The sequence below is a fragment of the Musa acuminata genome, chromosome BXJ2-10 (genome assembly GCF_036884655.1).
Source record: "Musa acuminata AAA Group cultivar baxijiao chromosome BXJ2-10, Cavendish_Baxijiao_AAA, whole genome shotgun sequence".
In the NCBI taxonomy this organism is placed as follows: domain Eukaryota; kingdom Viridiplantae; phylum Streptophyta; class Magnoliopsida; order Zingiberales; family Musaceae; genus Musa; species Musa acuminata.
In genome coordinates this window covers 33141131-33154297 of record NC_088347.1, presented here as the reverse complement: position 1 = coordinate 33154297, position 13167 = coordinate 33141131, and the positions used below count along the sequence as shown (strand labels likewise).

General features: G+C 44.9%; 1 protein-coding gene and 1 long non-coding RNA gene across 4 annotated transcripts; both read left to right on the top strand.

The window, feature by feature from the left end:
- Positions 1–1699: 1699 nt before the first annotated feature.
- On the top strand, positions 1700–4322 carry LOC135625276 (CBL-interacting protein kinase 6-like). The gene is made up of 2 exons (XM_065129834.1): positions 1700–3352; positions 3519–4322. The coding sequence occupies exon 1, from the start codon at positions 2012–2014 to the stop codon at positions 3347–3349; it is 1338 nt and encodes a 445-aa protein (XP_064985906.1). The 5' UTR covers positions 1700–2011; the 3' UTR covers positions 3350–3352; positions 3519–4322.
- A 2955-nt stretch (positions 4323–7277) lies between these two features.
- On the top strand, positions 7278–12082 carry LOC108951503 (uncharacterized). 3 transcript variants are annotated; one of them, XR_001975935.2, is made up of 5 exons: positions 7278–7639; positions 7768–7861; positions 8251–8305; positions 11105–11694; positions 11820–12082. It is a non-coding gene; the product is annotated as an uncharacterized LOC108951503 (long non-coding RNA). The 3 variants fall into 3 exon arrangements; XR_010492219.1 differs by having other exon boundaries at positions 8248–8305; XR_010492220.1 differs by lacking the exon at positions 8251–8305 and having other exon boundaries at positions 7279–7639.
- Positions 12083–13167: the final 1085 nt, after the last annotated feature.

Sequence of the window (13167 nt, the reverse complement as noted above, 5' to 3'; positions counted from 1 at the left end):
ACCGGGCGCCGACCGAGGCACACTGACGCCCTGCTCAAGCCCGGTTCTACACGCCACGCCAACATGCTGTCAGACGCTACCAGCCTGCCCCCTGCAAGCCGGCACATCAAGGAACAGTAAGCTCCCCTATAAATACCCTCACATTCTGAACGGTGTGGGGGACTACAACTTCTACTCTTCTCTTGAAACCCCCTCCACATCTTCCTCTAACTTGGTCGTCGGAGGGGTCGGGCCGAGCGCCTCGGCTCGACCTTTGTGCAGGTGCCATACGGGGTCGACTCTCCCAGGCACTGCGACGGGGCTTCCTGCCGACCGGGAGACCTCGAGGAGTGCCCCCAGGGAGATCCCCGCCTTCCGGACTCGAACCGAGCCGCGTCGGCCCCGAGGCCACGACTTAAAAAGTTGTTTATCGCAATATTATGATGTCCATTCTAATTAGAGGGAAGAACACAAACACGCTCACCCACACATCTCCCAACAGTGCTCCCCCAAGCGATGAGGACGCAGCCATCTGCCAAACTTGATGGCGATTTCATTGAATGCACTTCCCTAGTCAAGAATGGAATTAATGACTTCAAAAGCGAATGGTTAGGTTTGCCATGTCAATTGCATCTTTTGGAGAGTAATCGAGATGGATGTGACTCCACCATCAATCTTATATAACCATCTTAGGCTTATATATTCCATATATGTGAGTCGAGTGATCCATTATCGATAACTTGAAAGTTTAATATTTTAGATCATCGATTCGGATTTAAAAAAATTAATGACTTATTATATCAAGAAGATGATAATAAATAATATTAAAATTGATTTGATATTGATCGAAAAGCTCGATTAGAAAGAAAATACCTATGGTATTAAAATCAGTATTGAGCTATCACTGAGTTAGGCCTCGTATGCATTATGATAAAATTTTATTCTAATTATATTTTTTCATTGGTAAGGATGTTAATCTTTTAAATAAATTAAATTGTAATACCCCAAGTGTAATTTCATATGAGAAATAAGTAATCATCTGAGTTGAGTTGGTCTATTAAGATTTGATAATCCTAATATCAATAATTTAAGCTTCGGTAGATTATTTTGTATACATAACAAAGTTACGACAAGGGAATCAAGGAACGTCCGAGTTGAGTTCGGTCCAATTTATCTGATCCATTTGGTAGGATGGGAAGAAGAAGAAGAAGTCTGGTGCTCGATCGGCAGAGACTATCTATGATGTAATGGGCAAAAGAAAAGCCAGTGAAAGTACATTTCGGAGGGCATATCCTTCCCAACCTCGAACTTTATGGATCTCCACATGTGAGTTTGGCATGAATTCCAAGTCGAAAAGCAAAGGGGAATTTATGGTTTTAGATCGCACTATCCACACACGTAAGACTACGATAGCATTTGAAGCCATCTAAAGTCATATAACCTGACCTTTGAGTACTTCTCCAACTATGTTGTAGTAAAGGATATATATATATATATATATATATAGAAAGATAATAATAATAATATTTTAGGAATAAAAATATAAAATTATTTTATATGTTAATAAAAGAACTTAATTGATTGATTCATCATATCATATAAAAAAAGTACTGCCAACATTCATTCCTACGCCAACCTGTCGCGTCATCAGCGACGCCTTTAAAAGAATGAAAGCAACAGGTATTCCTCTACGTATATGTATCTCCGACACAGGTCTCCATCCATCCCTCACCTCTCAGTTTACGACTCGACAACATAAATTTGCAGGGAGGAGCAAGCCGCCCTGTGAAGCTCTCTCCTCTCTCTACCGGACTGACGCCTGCAGGGAATGACGCAGCATGACGAGGAGATCAAGCCCTGATCTCGCTTGCAAGCGCAAGCAGCACGCCGGCCGCAGCTGCCACCGCAAGCACGTCGAAGACGGGTAGCCAGGTGTTCTTCTTCTTCTTCTTCTTCCTCCTCTTCTTGCTCCCTTCTTTTCTCTTCTGTTTCTGCGTGAGGAATCGAGGTAGACGCTTGGCGAGCTGTGTGCATGGAGGAACTGGAACTGCCCCCGGAGTCCGAGGGCAAAGGCGTGCTGCGTGGCCGCTATGAGCTCGGGCGCGTGCTCGGGCACGGCACCTTCGCTAAGGTTTACGCCGCCCGCGACCTCCGCACCGGGGCGAGCGTCGCCATGAAGGTGGTGGCTAAGGAGAAGGTGCTCCGCGCGGGGATGGCCGAGCAGGTGAAGCGGGAGATCGCTGTCATGCGGGTTGTTCGTCATCCTAACATCGTAGAACTCCACGAGGTGATGGCCACTCGCTCCCGCATCTTCTTCGCCATGGAGCTAGTCCGCGGTGGCGAGCTATTCGCCCGCATCGCCCGTACCGGCCGCCTTCGCGAGGACGCAGCCCGCCGCTACTTCCGCCAGCTGGTCTACGCTGTCGACTTCTGCCACGGCCGCGGGGTGTACCACCGCGACCTTAAGCCCGAGAACCTACTCCTGGACGACGCCGGCGACCTCAAGGTCGCCGACTTCGGGCTCAGCGCCTTGTCCGACCACGCCCGCGCAGATGGCCTTCTGCACACCGCGTGTGGCACGCCGGCGTACGTGGCGCCGGAGGTCATTGGCAAGAGGGGCTACGACGGCGCCAAGGCCGACCTCTGGTCCTGCGGCGTCATCCTCTTCGTCCTGCTCGCTGGCTACCTTCCCTTTCAGGACGACAACCTCGTCACCATGTACCGGAAGATCCACCGCGGGGACTTCCGCTGCCCGCCGTGGTTCTCCTCCGACGCCCGCCGGCTCGTCACGAAGCTTCTCGACCCCAACCCCAGCACGCGGATAACGGTGGCGAAGCTGGTGGAGATGACCTGGTTCAAGAAGACGCCGATTCCGCGACCAACGTCTGCCACGGAGGAGGCGGGTGAGAAGGGGAAGAAACAGGAGGCGACGGCGGACGAGCCGGAGACACTGAACGCCTTCCACCTGATCTCGCTGTCGCAGGGGTTCGACCTGTCGCCCCTGTTCGAGAAGGAGGGGCGGGGGCGCAGGGACGACGGGATGCGGTTCGCGACAAGGGAGACGGCCGAGGGGATCGTGGCGCGGCTGGAGGGGGTGGCGGCGCGGGCCGGGGGAAGTTTCCGGGTGACGAGGAGCGGTGCCGCGGCGGTACGGCTGGAGGGGCCGGAGAGCGGGCGGAAGGGGCGGCTGGCTGTTGCCGCGGAGATCCTGGCGGTGGCGCCTTCGGTGCGGATGGTGGAGGTGAGAAAGGCCGGCGGTGATACCCTCGAATACCAGAGCTTCTGCTGCGACCAACTCCGCCCGGCGCTCAAGGACATCGAGTGGGCGGCCCCCGCCGCCACCGTTGATTCTCGATCCACGGCCTCTTGATCGGTGGGCCCATCTTGTCTACCACTAATTATTATTATTATTATTACTGTTAATATTATATATTAATTTGGACAATAGTCTCTCTGTCTATTCTCCGTTTTGGCCCACCGTTCGGGAATTACACCGTGCATTTCTCCATTGTTGTTCTGTTCCTCACATCGCTTTGCAGGTCGCAGTTGCGTGCTAGAATGGAGAAGACAGAGGTATCTCTGTGGTCGCTCCCCTTACCATCGCTCGACGATCCGCATGTGCATCATTTAGTGTGTCGTATCTATCGCACGCACCGTGTGGTGTCTCATATTCCGTGGCGGATAAGCATCGCATTCTTGCTGAGTAAGAGCTCCTTTTTCCCTCTGCCTTGTTCTGTGAACATACTCGGCTGACGACGTTGAAGTATGCTGTTGATATCAAGAGGAAGTGTGTCGTGATCATATGGAGATGCAGTTGATGAGAAGGTCACTGCGACAGGAAGCATCATGACACACGAAAGTGAATCGTCTATTTCCCTTCAGATGCATTCAAAAGAAACCCACACCTGAAAGCCGTTCATCCTCCCCTCATCTTCCTTCGGATGCTCAGTCCAATAATTGACCCTGAAGCCATCTCAGCTTAGACTCCAAATGGCATGATACTTCTCGCGCACACAGGTGCAGCACAGTGGTCGATCACCAGCTCGATTCACGTCCTTCCAAGGCCCGGGAGTCATGTCCCGCGACAGGAGGCCATAACACGCTCCGCCTCTGTCCTCAGGTCACAGCAGCAGGGCTCAGAGTAGCTTTCGGTCCCCTCGAGCCTCGAACCAACAGAGCATCCTTCCTTGCTTTGGATGGATCTCCATGGCCTGCCTTCTTTTTCCTGCATGGAACAGCCAAGTGGTGGCTGCTCTGGTGAGTTCATATGGGTTGCATGTGATCCGCCAGTACAGTCTGTGAACTGGTTCTGATGCTGAAAGCTAATGCTGGACATCAAGCAATCGTTTCGCCCTACTGTGAATTGCATTAGCTTTTGCCATGGAATACGACCAACATTTCTGTGAACAGCGCATGGGGTAATCGAATCCTTCCATCACTTCGGGCAGGCCTTGTAATCGTTCATCGAGTTTGGACCTCGCAAGGAGCAGGTCCAGCGTTTGCTGTGTTGAATACACGTTGCTTCATGTGGATCAAAGCAATACGTATATTAAGTGGATCAAAGCCCATAATAATTGGATGTATTTATGTGCTCCAAATAATTAAGCATCTTAATTAAGAAAGTCCTACCATTAGGAAGATGTAAAACCTTCTTCGAATACATATTGAATACTTACCGCTTACTTTGACGATATGTCATCCTAAGCTTGAATCTTCTTTAAATACTGAAATGCTTTGACGATATATCACAATGTCCTAAGCTCGAATCTTATTTTCATCACTTACCCTTCGTAAAAAAAGAAAAAAAAACTAATTTATTTAAATTAATCCTTTTAATCCTTTCTCAACTTGCATCAATCAAATGATCCCTACCCCACTCAACTCCCTGCATAGCTCCAAGGCGCATTATTGACCCCCGCCAACCCACAAAGAAGACCATCGTGGAGCACTGCAACATGATGGCCTCACCTTTCTGATCAATCCTTGCATGCCTGCTAAGGAGAAGACATATAAAACTTGAATCACTGACATGAAACAGTATTCTGGTGAATCTATAGGAGAGACACATTCTTTTAGTTCATATTAGTTTGGAAATCATATTTATAGACACAAAAGTGTAAGTTGTATAGATAAACTTTACCTGATACTTCCACTGTCAGTGAAAGCATTTTTCAGCATGCGATGAACCGAATAAAACAACATGCATCTATCAGTCATGTCTCTTCTACAACTTTCTGAGGCCAGATGCAGTCTTGAAGGAATAATGATGCCCAAGATATGGCCAAACACAGCAAACCCTAGGGAACTGTGATCCACAGAGAACCCTAAAGTAATGCTTTTGGAATTCCATTTGTGGTCTCAGCATTAGTTCGACTTTGAGATGGTGACCAAGCCGTTATTCTGTTGATTTCATGAACTGGGCCATGAAAAAACGTGAAGTAATAGATTCCAAACTGATGGTATATGAGTTAAGGGTTCTCATGATATATTACAGGATAAAAAGTTACAGTATCAAGGACTCTTTTCTTTCTCTCCTTTCTTTTTGCATATGAACCATAAAATATAAGTTTCAGTGCTTAGAGAATCCCATGAATGTGTCATGTAAAGCATTTACCAGAACCGTCCAAGCAAGAACACTAGGAGCCACTTTTACATTGGCTTCAGTCATAAGCCCATGCCATGAAGAAGTCTGTGAGGTAGAAGGTGTTATCAGCACTTGCTGCCTTTTAGACGGGAAGCTGTCTGTGCAATATATAGGCATTCCCCTAATTTCTTCTGGACTCCAACGACCAACTGTTGTTCCAATAATTTTTGTGCTATGCAATGAGAATTCAACTATTTTGACATGCAAATCCATTGGAGCAGTTTTCTCATGACTCAAATCTACTCAAATTTAATATATGGAACTTGAATTGCTAGGAACCTTTTGGATAAGTTTCGAACACAGAGTTGGAAGAAAGATTAGGCTTATATCTAAGAAAGTTATCAGTTTCACAAACCTGTAACTCGGATTTCTCGAGTTACAATTGCAAGAAATAATGGGATTGTGATACCCAAAAGTCAATGCTCCCTCTCGAGAGTTTGACTTGTAGCTTGGATCATTATCTTAAATCATGACATTCATAAGAAGACATTTGCCTATCACAGGGTTTTCCAGTCTCTTTCAGGAAGATACCAAGAACACAAGTATTCAACTATTGTAAAGATAGTAGAGCATCCTTCAAGAATATTTGCTGTACTGTTCATGTCATGAAATATATAATTTGTCGGAACATCTCAAAGTTAATCATCCATAGTGATTTTCCTCCAATAGCAGCAGCTTTTAGATTCTTAATTCATTCATCTCCGGTGTCTCTCCTATAACTAGTGAAGAAGAAGAAGAAGAAGAAGAAGAAGAAGAAGAATAAATAAAAGATAACAGGTTGATCATTGAGTTTCCTAGAGATTATAATTGTATAATTATAAGTATATATACATCTCTCTCCAGAAAAATTCATGCTAGTTGATGCTTTGGTCTTAAAATGCAGTAAGAAATGAATCCAAGCAGAAGAAAGCTGGATTCCAATTCTGTAACAGTGCTTAGCGAGAAGGATTCGATGTTCCATATAGAGAATTCTTGTTGGAGTGCCAAATGGGCTTCCTTGCATTGACCATTGACTTGAGCACCTCAACATATCCAAAGCTCATTCATCAAAGTGACATTTCCTCGCTCCGAATCTAAAGCAATCTCACGTCCTTCTAAGCAGCCGAGTTAAACTACTAATAAATCGGTGAACAAAACCACGTAGAAAGACGACCGTCTTGATCCTGTCACTCTCGTGCTCTCTCGTGGTCCAATCAAGCCCATGATTCGATTCCGGTCAAATCAAACGGCTGTGGTTTGATGCTGCGTCCCGTTACACGTGCCCGCCACGTTGCCACCACAGACGCACCTCGCGGGGTCCGCGAGAGTGACGCTCGTGGGGAGAGTAGTTGCGGACGCGAAGCCTATTCTTTCGCCGAGGACGCGAATCGACGGTTGATCATGCGCACAAACGTACTGCTGTTGTTGGGCGTACACAAAGAACGATGTTGAACCAATCAGCGGTCGACAGGCGTACATGTTCCCTTCTTTCCATGTAACAGAACGTCTACGGGAGAGAGAGGAGTGGCCTCGTCGTTAGCCTTCTTGACGGGATGGTTACAGGGCACACGTGCGAACCCACGAAGTGGGGTTCGGTGACGGTGGAGACTGGCAACCCTAGATCGAAGCTGCTCTATATAATGAGGAGGAAGAACAAGGGGGCGAAGCAAAGAGAGAAGAGGATCGATCGGATCTGGATCCTCCTCCTCCCCTCATCTCTGAAATCATCAGATTTGCTGAGTTTTTGGTGTTAAGGAAGTCTCATCTCTCTCTCTTTTTACGTTTGTTTTGCGTGAACGGTATGTGGGCTGACAGAAGAGAGTGAGCACACAGCGGTGATTGCATCGATCTGATGCCGTTCCTGTTGCGTGCTCATTTCTCTTTCTGTCGGCTCACCCTATCTCTTTCTCTCCCACAACAGCACAGCACCGAACACTTGTAGCATGCTCTAAAGTAGGTTGAAAACAAGTGTCGATTAGAGAGGAGAGAGGTTGGTGGGCGGTGGACTTCTGGTCTCTCTCTGGAGAGATGCCACGAGCGAGTGGAGTTCATTTCTTTTTTCTCTGGAAACTGAGATCCTGTTGTTTTATCTTATTTACTGGATGATCTGTTTATATTTTTCTCTGTTTCTGTTCCTGGACTTGTCTACATCTGTCTACTATCAGGTGTCTCATCTGGCCCGGATAACCATGGCGAAAGGACGGATTTCCAAGGTGAAGGGGAAGTACTCGGTACATGAACTATTAGGGCATGTTTATGGTACTTTCTTTCCATTCTCAATCTACCTCGTTTCTGCTTTTCTTTGCTTCTCATTTCGGCATGCTTCGTCTGTGGGCTATCTGTACATTGAATCGAGATGGGAAATCTGTGTGACGAATGAGCGGCGAGGAAGCATGACTTTTGAGATGCATCCGTCTCGTTGGGGGACGGATCTGTTCATCGGAAACCACTCTTTGACTGATGCTATATTCTTCCAGCCCTCTCTTTCTCATCATGCTTAACCGTTGCTCATACGGATCCATCTTTTCGTATATTGTTCTTTGAGATTTATAAGATCTGCAGATGTAGCTTTACAGAAGTTGTTGTGGCTCCATGGTAAGATGGATCTCGAGATTTTCAAGCTGATCCTTTCATTTTACCTCCAGCAGGTGCAGAAAGAAGTGGATCTTAGCAGAAACATTCGGATCTGTGTTCTATCATAGGGTAGCTCTTTTTCACTACTCTTTCTGATGCGTTTTCGCTACTCTCTTGAGTTTATCGTTGTAGTAGTTTCATATTTCATGAACAGTTTTCTAAATCTATTCTTGTCATTGGCTGCTTTTCCTTCCAAGTCCTCTTGCAATGATTCTACCTGGTTATGAACGCATGATCTGCAGCTATGACTCATTTCTTGGATCTATGCGGTCTCTCATCTTTATCTTTTGGATAGCTACTGTTGAAAGTTTGTCTCACATAATGAATATATCCAGATATCGTTGTCCATTCTGAATATTTTCTTTTTTTGCCCCTTGAAGACGATATCATTCCATGGTTGATGCATTCTCTCCGAATGTTATATTTCCTTAACGGTTGTGGTGAATCATAAACTGCCCTTAATATAATTTTTTGGATTCATTAACTTAGAGAAATGTTGATCGAGACAACTATATCTAGCTTTAGTGTCGGTTCTGATTTGGTCAACCATAGGCACCATGTTCTTTGATCAACGGCTTGCTTGTTTGGCTTTGTGTTTCCAAGTAGGCTCGATTATGAAGTAAGAAATGTGTTGTCGTGATAAGGCCTAGTTAAGTTATTTATCAGACATTGAGTGCCTGGAATATTATTCATAGCCTGTAATTTTATGTGAAATTTTCAATTCAGAAACATCGAAGAACGAATTGGAATTCTATTTTTATTTTGAATGAGGGCTTCTCAGGGTATTTGAGTCAAATCCTAAAAAGTAATATCCTTCTTTTCTTGGGTAGAATTTGATTTTGCTAATAAATAGCGATTAATTGAGATGTGACTTAATCTTACGATTGCTCATTCTTGGTAATGAAGAACATGAGTAAAATTACTCGGTCAGTAATTTTGGGGACCATAGAGCAGCAGCAGGTTACTGATAATGAGAAGCAATCATAATATATTAATTTTGCTTTTTTTTTTCATTAGTTTTATGATTTCAGCACATATTCACTGAAATTGTCTTTTTTTTTCTTTTTCATGTCACTGTGATTTGAAAATTTACATGTACTTCTACGTAAAAATCTTGAAATGCTTTCATTAAATAATAATTCATTCTTTAACTGCATTAGTTGGTAGTAGGATCTGATAATCTCCTTTAATTCATTCTTTAAATGCTTTCATTAAATGCTTATAATATCCTTTGGTCTTCTCCATGTTTAAAATGAAATCAGTTTGTTTCTATGAAGTACTTCCATTCTATGGAAAATGGAAATTGCTCGAGGAATAAACATAACATCTCTTCCAATTGATGAGGATAATCATGCAAATAACTAGTATTAAGCTATACTTAGAGATACGGATGAAGAGGTTGGTTGATATTTAACTTCTTTTCCATGACATTTTAGTCTGTACAGCATGAACATGGGTACTTCGGTTAGATTGTTTAATATAATATTGTGATCATGATGGAGTTTCCTTTTCTTGTGTGACGGAGCATTTGTTAGTCCAATGAGTTAGTTCAGGATACCTATGTTTGATGTTTGAAGACCTTGATTTATTATTTTGATAGAATACTTCAGAAGAGAAGTAGTTATGCAGATTACACAGTCAATGGAAATAGAAACGAAAAAGGTGGTAATTATTGGCAATTGAGGGCAAACAAGATTGATAGTCTCATATTGGTGGCAACTAGCTTGTTCTTGCTACATGTCATTCTAAACTAAAAGTCTATTTCTTTATGTGGACATGCTAAATCAAGTTTACCCTTGTTTACTTTCTATTTTTGTAACGTCATTTCTTGTCTTCCCCACCTATAAATGTCTAGTTTTAATATTTTATAATTTCGTTTATTCATCCCTATAAATGATGAAAACTATTATAAACTTCTTTGTTTATCTTGTCTCTCATTTGAACACTAGTCTCTCATGTAACTGTCCTAATACAGTGGTTCAACCAAAATAAGTTTTAATCAATTTAAAAGGATTTTGAATTGGGGGATTGCATTTGTTAATTCATTGAATGAAGAGGTTTATTTTTGTGAATGGAATTAGTGGTTTTATCAATTGCCTTTTCTGATCATGTAAATCATGTTGCTGATTCTTTGTTCCTTTCGTTTACCTTCTGTAATGTAACCTGTTAGGTTAACTAGTAATCTTCATTGTTTCTCTTAATAATTATTCATTATTACTCTTTTCTAGAATTGTACCAGAACTCTAATCTAATTTAGGTTACGTTAGTCCAAGTTGACATCAGATTTGGTTGTCTAACTCGGTCATCTTGAGAATCAACAAACCCTTCTCTGCCTTTCAAAAACACTTGAGGGTTCAATTTGTCGATTGATTGTGGGTTCTGACTTTCCAAGTCAAGTAAAAGGATTGGATTTGATGAGGTCTTCCTTCGATACTGAAGTCAATATTCTGACACTAAAATCTATCCACTTTTATTTTTTTTCATTGTAACAAGGCAAAATAATCTTTTTTCGTAGTTTATAACTTTGTTTGTTATCTTATAAGAGGCATGCATAGTTTCATTCTCTCATTAGCTTTTTCTAGCTACTTGGTTGGCCTGGATAATTTTCTCCAGATTATAAGTTTGCTTTCAGAATATTGACTTGGTCAGGTTTTGGGTATTCCGAATCATTTTTGGTATTCGTATAGCATGAACCAAAGAACAATTCTATTTCTCTATATCATTGAATCAGGAGGTATTTGGAAGAATGCAACAATTCTATTCTCTATTGTAGAATCCCATTCAAGAATGCAGGTGTAAATGGTCAATGAGTATATAGTGTATATCTAAGAACTTTGGAAAGATTGAGACATGAATACCGATATGCAGGCGGAAGAAGATGGTGAATCAGAGCTCTGACACGAATTTGCGGTCGAGGGACGACAGGCAGATGTCCCTTCTCTTGGAGGCCCTTGGTTCGAGAACTTGTATGGCATTTTCCGGGGATTCATCTCGTCGATCCGATCAAGCCCTCTCGGTAGAGCACCTTGTCGGTGCAGATAAAGCGCTTCCCGGCGGCTCTTTCCGCCTCGTACACCGGTGTGTGCGCTTCGGCAACATCCAGCACTTCGACGTACCCTTGCACCGCATTCACTGACGTCTTCACCGACCCGTCGAGGTAATTCACCACGTTGCCCGGAACTGGCGTTTAGCGTCGGCTCCCTCTAATATCCGGCGCCATTACTTGTTCCTATGATTTATATTGTACAACGGTTTCATGTCATGATCAACGATGAATCATTCTCCTTTAATTTAAGAAAATAGAACAATTCAGTATTAGAATCATACGGCGTTGTCTGTGAGAGGGCAAACAGTGTGGAAGACGCCCTGACAACAATCAAAAGCAGCGCGAAGAGCGTCGAAGTCGAGAAGGTCGGCCGCTTACGCTCAACCTCTTTTGCGCCTTTCATCGCTTTGAGGTGCGCATTCTTTGGATCATCTCTTCCATAAACAACGGAATTTGTAACAAGTAAATCGAAGGAAGCAGGTGTTCATCGGGCATCATTACTTACCTCACCTGTATTTATTACTGTTCCTTTTACAGTATAAACCTTCTCCAAGAACAGCTTCACCAACCAGCAGGCGTTGAAGCCTCCGGCGCCGGTGAGACAAACAGTTCGGCCGTTGGTACCATTTGCAGCTGGTGCGACATCACCAGCAACCACGTTGACGGTGACGAGTTGAAGATTAGAAGTGCATGATGCCAAGAAAGGGAGATTCATAAAAGAAGAATAAACCACAGATAAATATATTTTAAAAAAAAATTAAAAATACTTACAAAACATCAATAAATTGTCTATTAATGAAGGATACTAAGTGATAGGGGTAAAAACAGACCTGACGTGACGCGACGGATTTGACGTAACTTACCACGACATCTGCCAACCATGAGCGGCACGGTGCCCCGAGGAACGAGCATTAACACCCGCACTCGTCGTGCTTGGATGACCTCCACGATCGGTCCAGCCAGAAGAGGGCGCCGATCGAGGAAGCAAGCAATAATGCCGACTTGATGTGCACCAACGTCATTGACCCTCGGCCAATGAACCTCAGCATTTGACTCCATGCCCCTGATCGAGGCGAAAAGCCGTGTCGACCAAGGCGTGCCCATACCCTGCGGTAGCCGCGTTCACCATGCAACCCCGGTACCCTGCAAACTGCCACATCAGGTAACATCCGACTCATCTACAAATACCCCGGAGAGTCCTAGACAAAAGGGCAGAAGAAACTACGCCAACAAAGGAGACCCTCTATGTTTCATAGACTGAGTCCAGGAAAACTCTCTTCGAGGAACTAACTTGATCGTCAGAGGGGTCGGGCGGAACCACCGCTCCGACCTGTGTGCAGGTATCAGGCGGAAGCAGACCCGGCGTCGCGGACCTCACCGGCCCAATTCCCCGCGATCGGTTGCCACCAGATCTCGAGGGGAGGCGCGCTCAATCCCAGCCATTCGGACCCCAGAACCAACCGAGCAAACCCCCCAGACCTCGGTTAAAAAAGTTACTTACCGTAACAGATTGGCGCTAGAAGGAGGGCCGTTCGAATGTCGATCGGTCAGCAAACCCACCTCGGCGGACCCCCAGCCGCCGAGCTTCCCACTCCGCAGGTGCAGACCCTTGTTCCAAGCATCTCCCAGCGGGCCCTGTCGCACGCGACTCGTCCTCCAGCAACAGGGAGCCCATAACTGGATTCACTCACCGCTTCCCGAGCCCCTCTCATCACCTCAAAACTCGACGCCCCCTCTCGGAAACCGAGAGACGGAAAGCACCGCGGGCCTACTCGAGCCCGAGGCCCCACCCGACTCGACCAATGCCTTGCGAGCCCAGTTGCGCCTCGTCAGACAGCGACTGGACGAAGTACAACAAGAGGTGCGTATGTCAAAGGGAGAATTC

Coding starts and splice junctions, on each gene's coding strand:
- LOC135625276 (XM_065129834.1), top strand. CDS start 2,012: ATGGAGGAACTGGAACTGCCCCCGGAGTCCGAGGGCAAAGGCGTGCTG.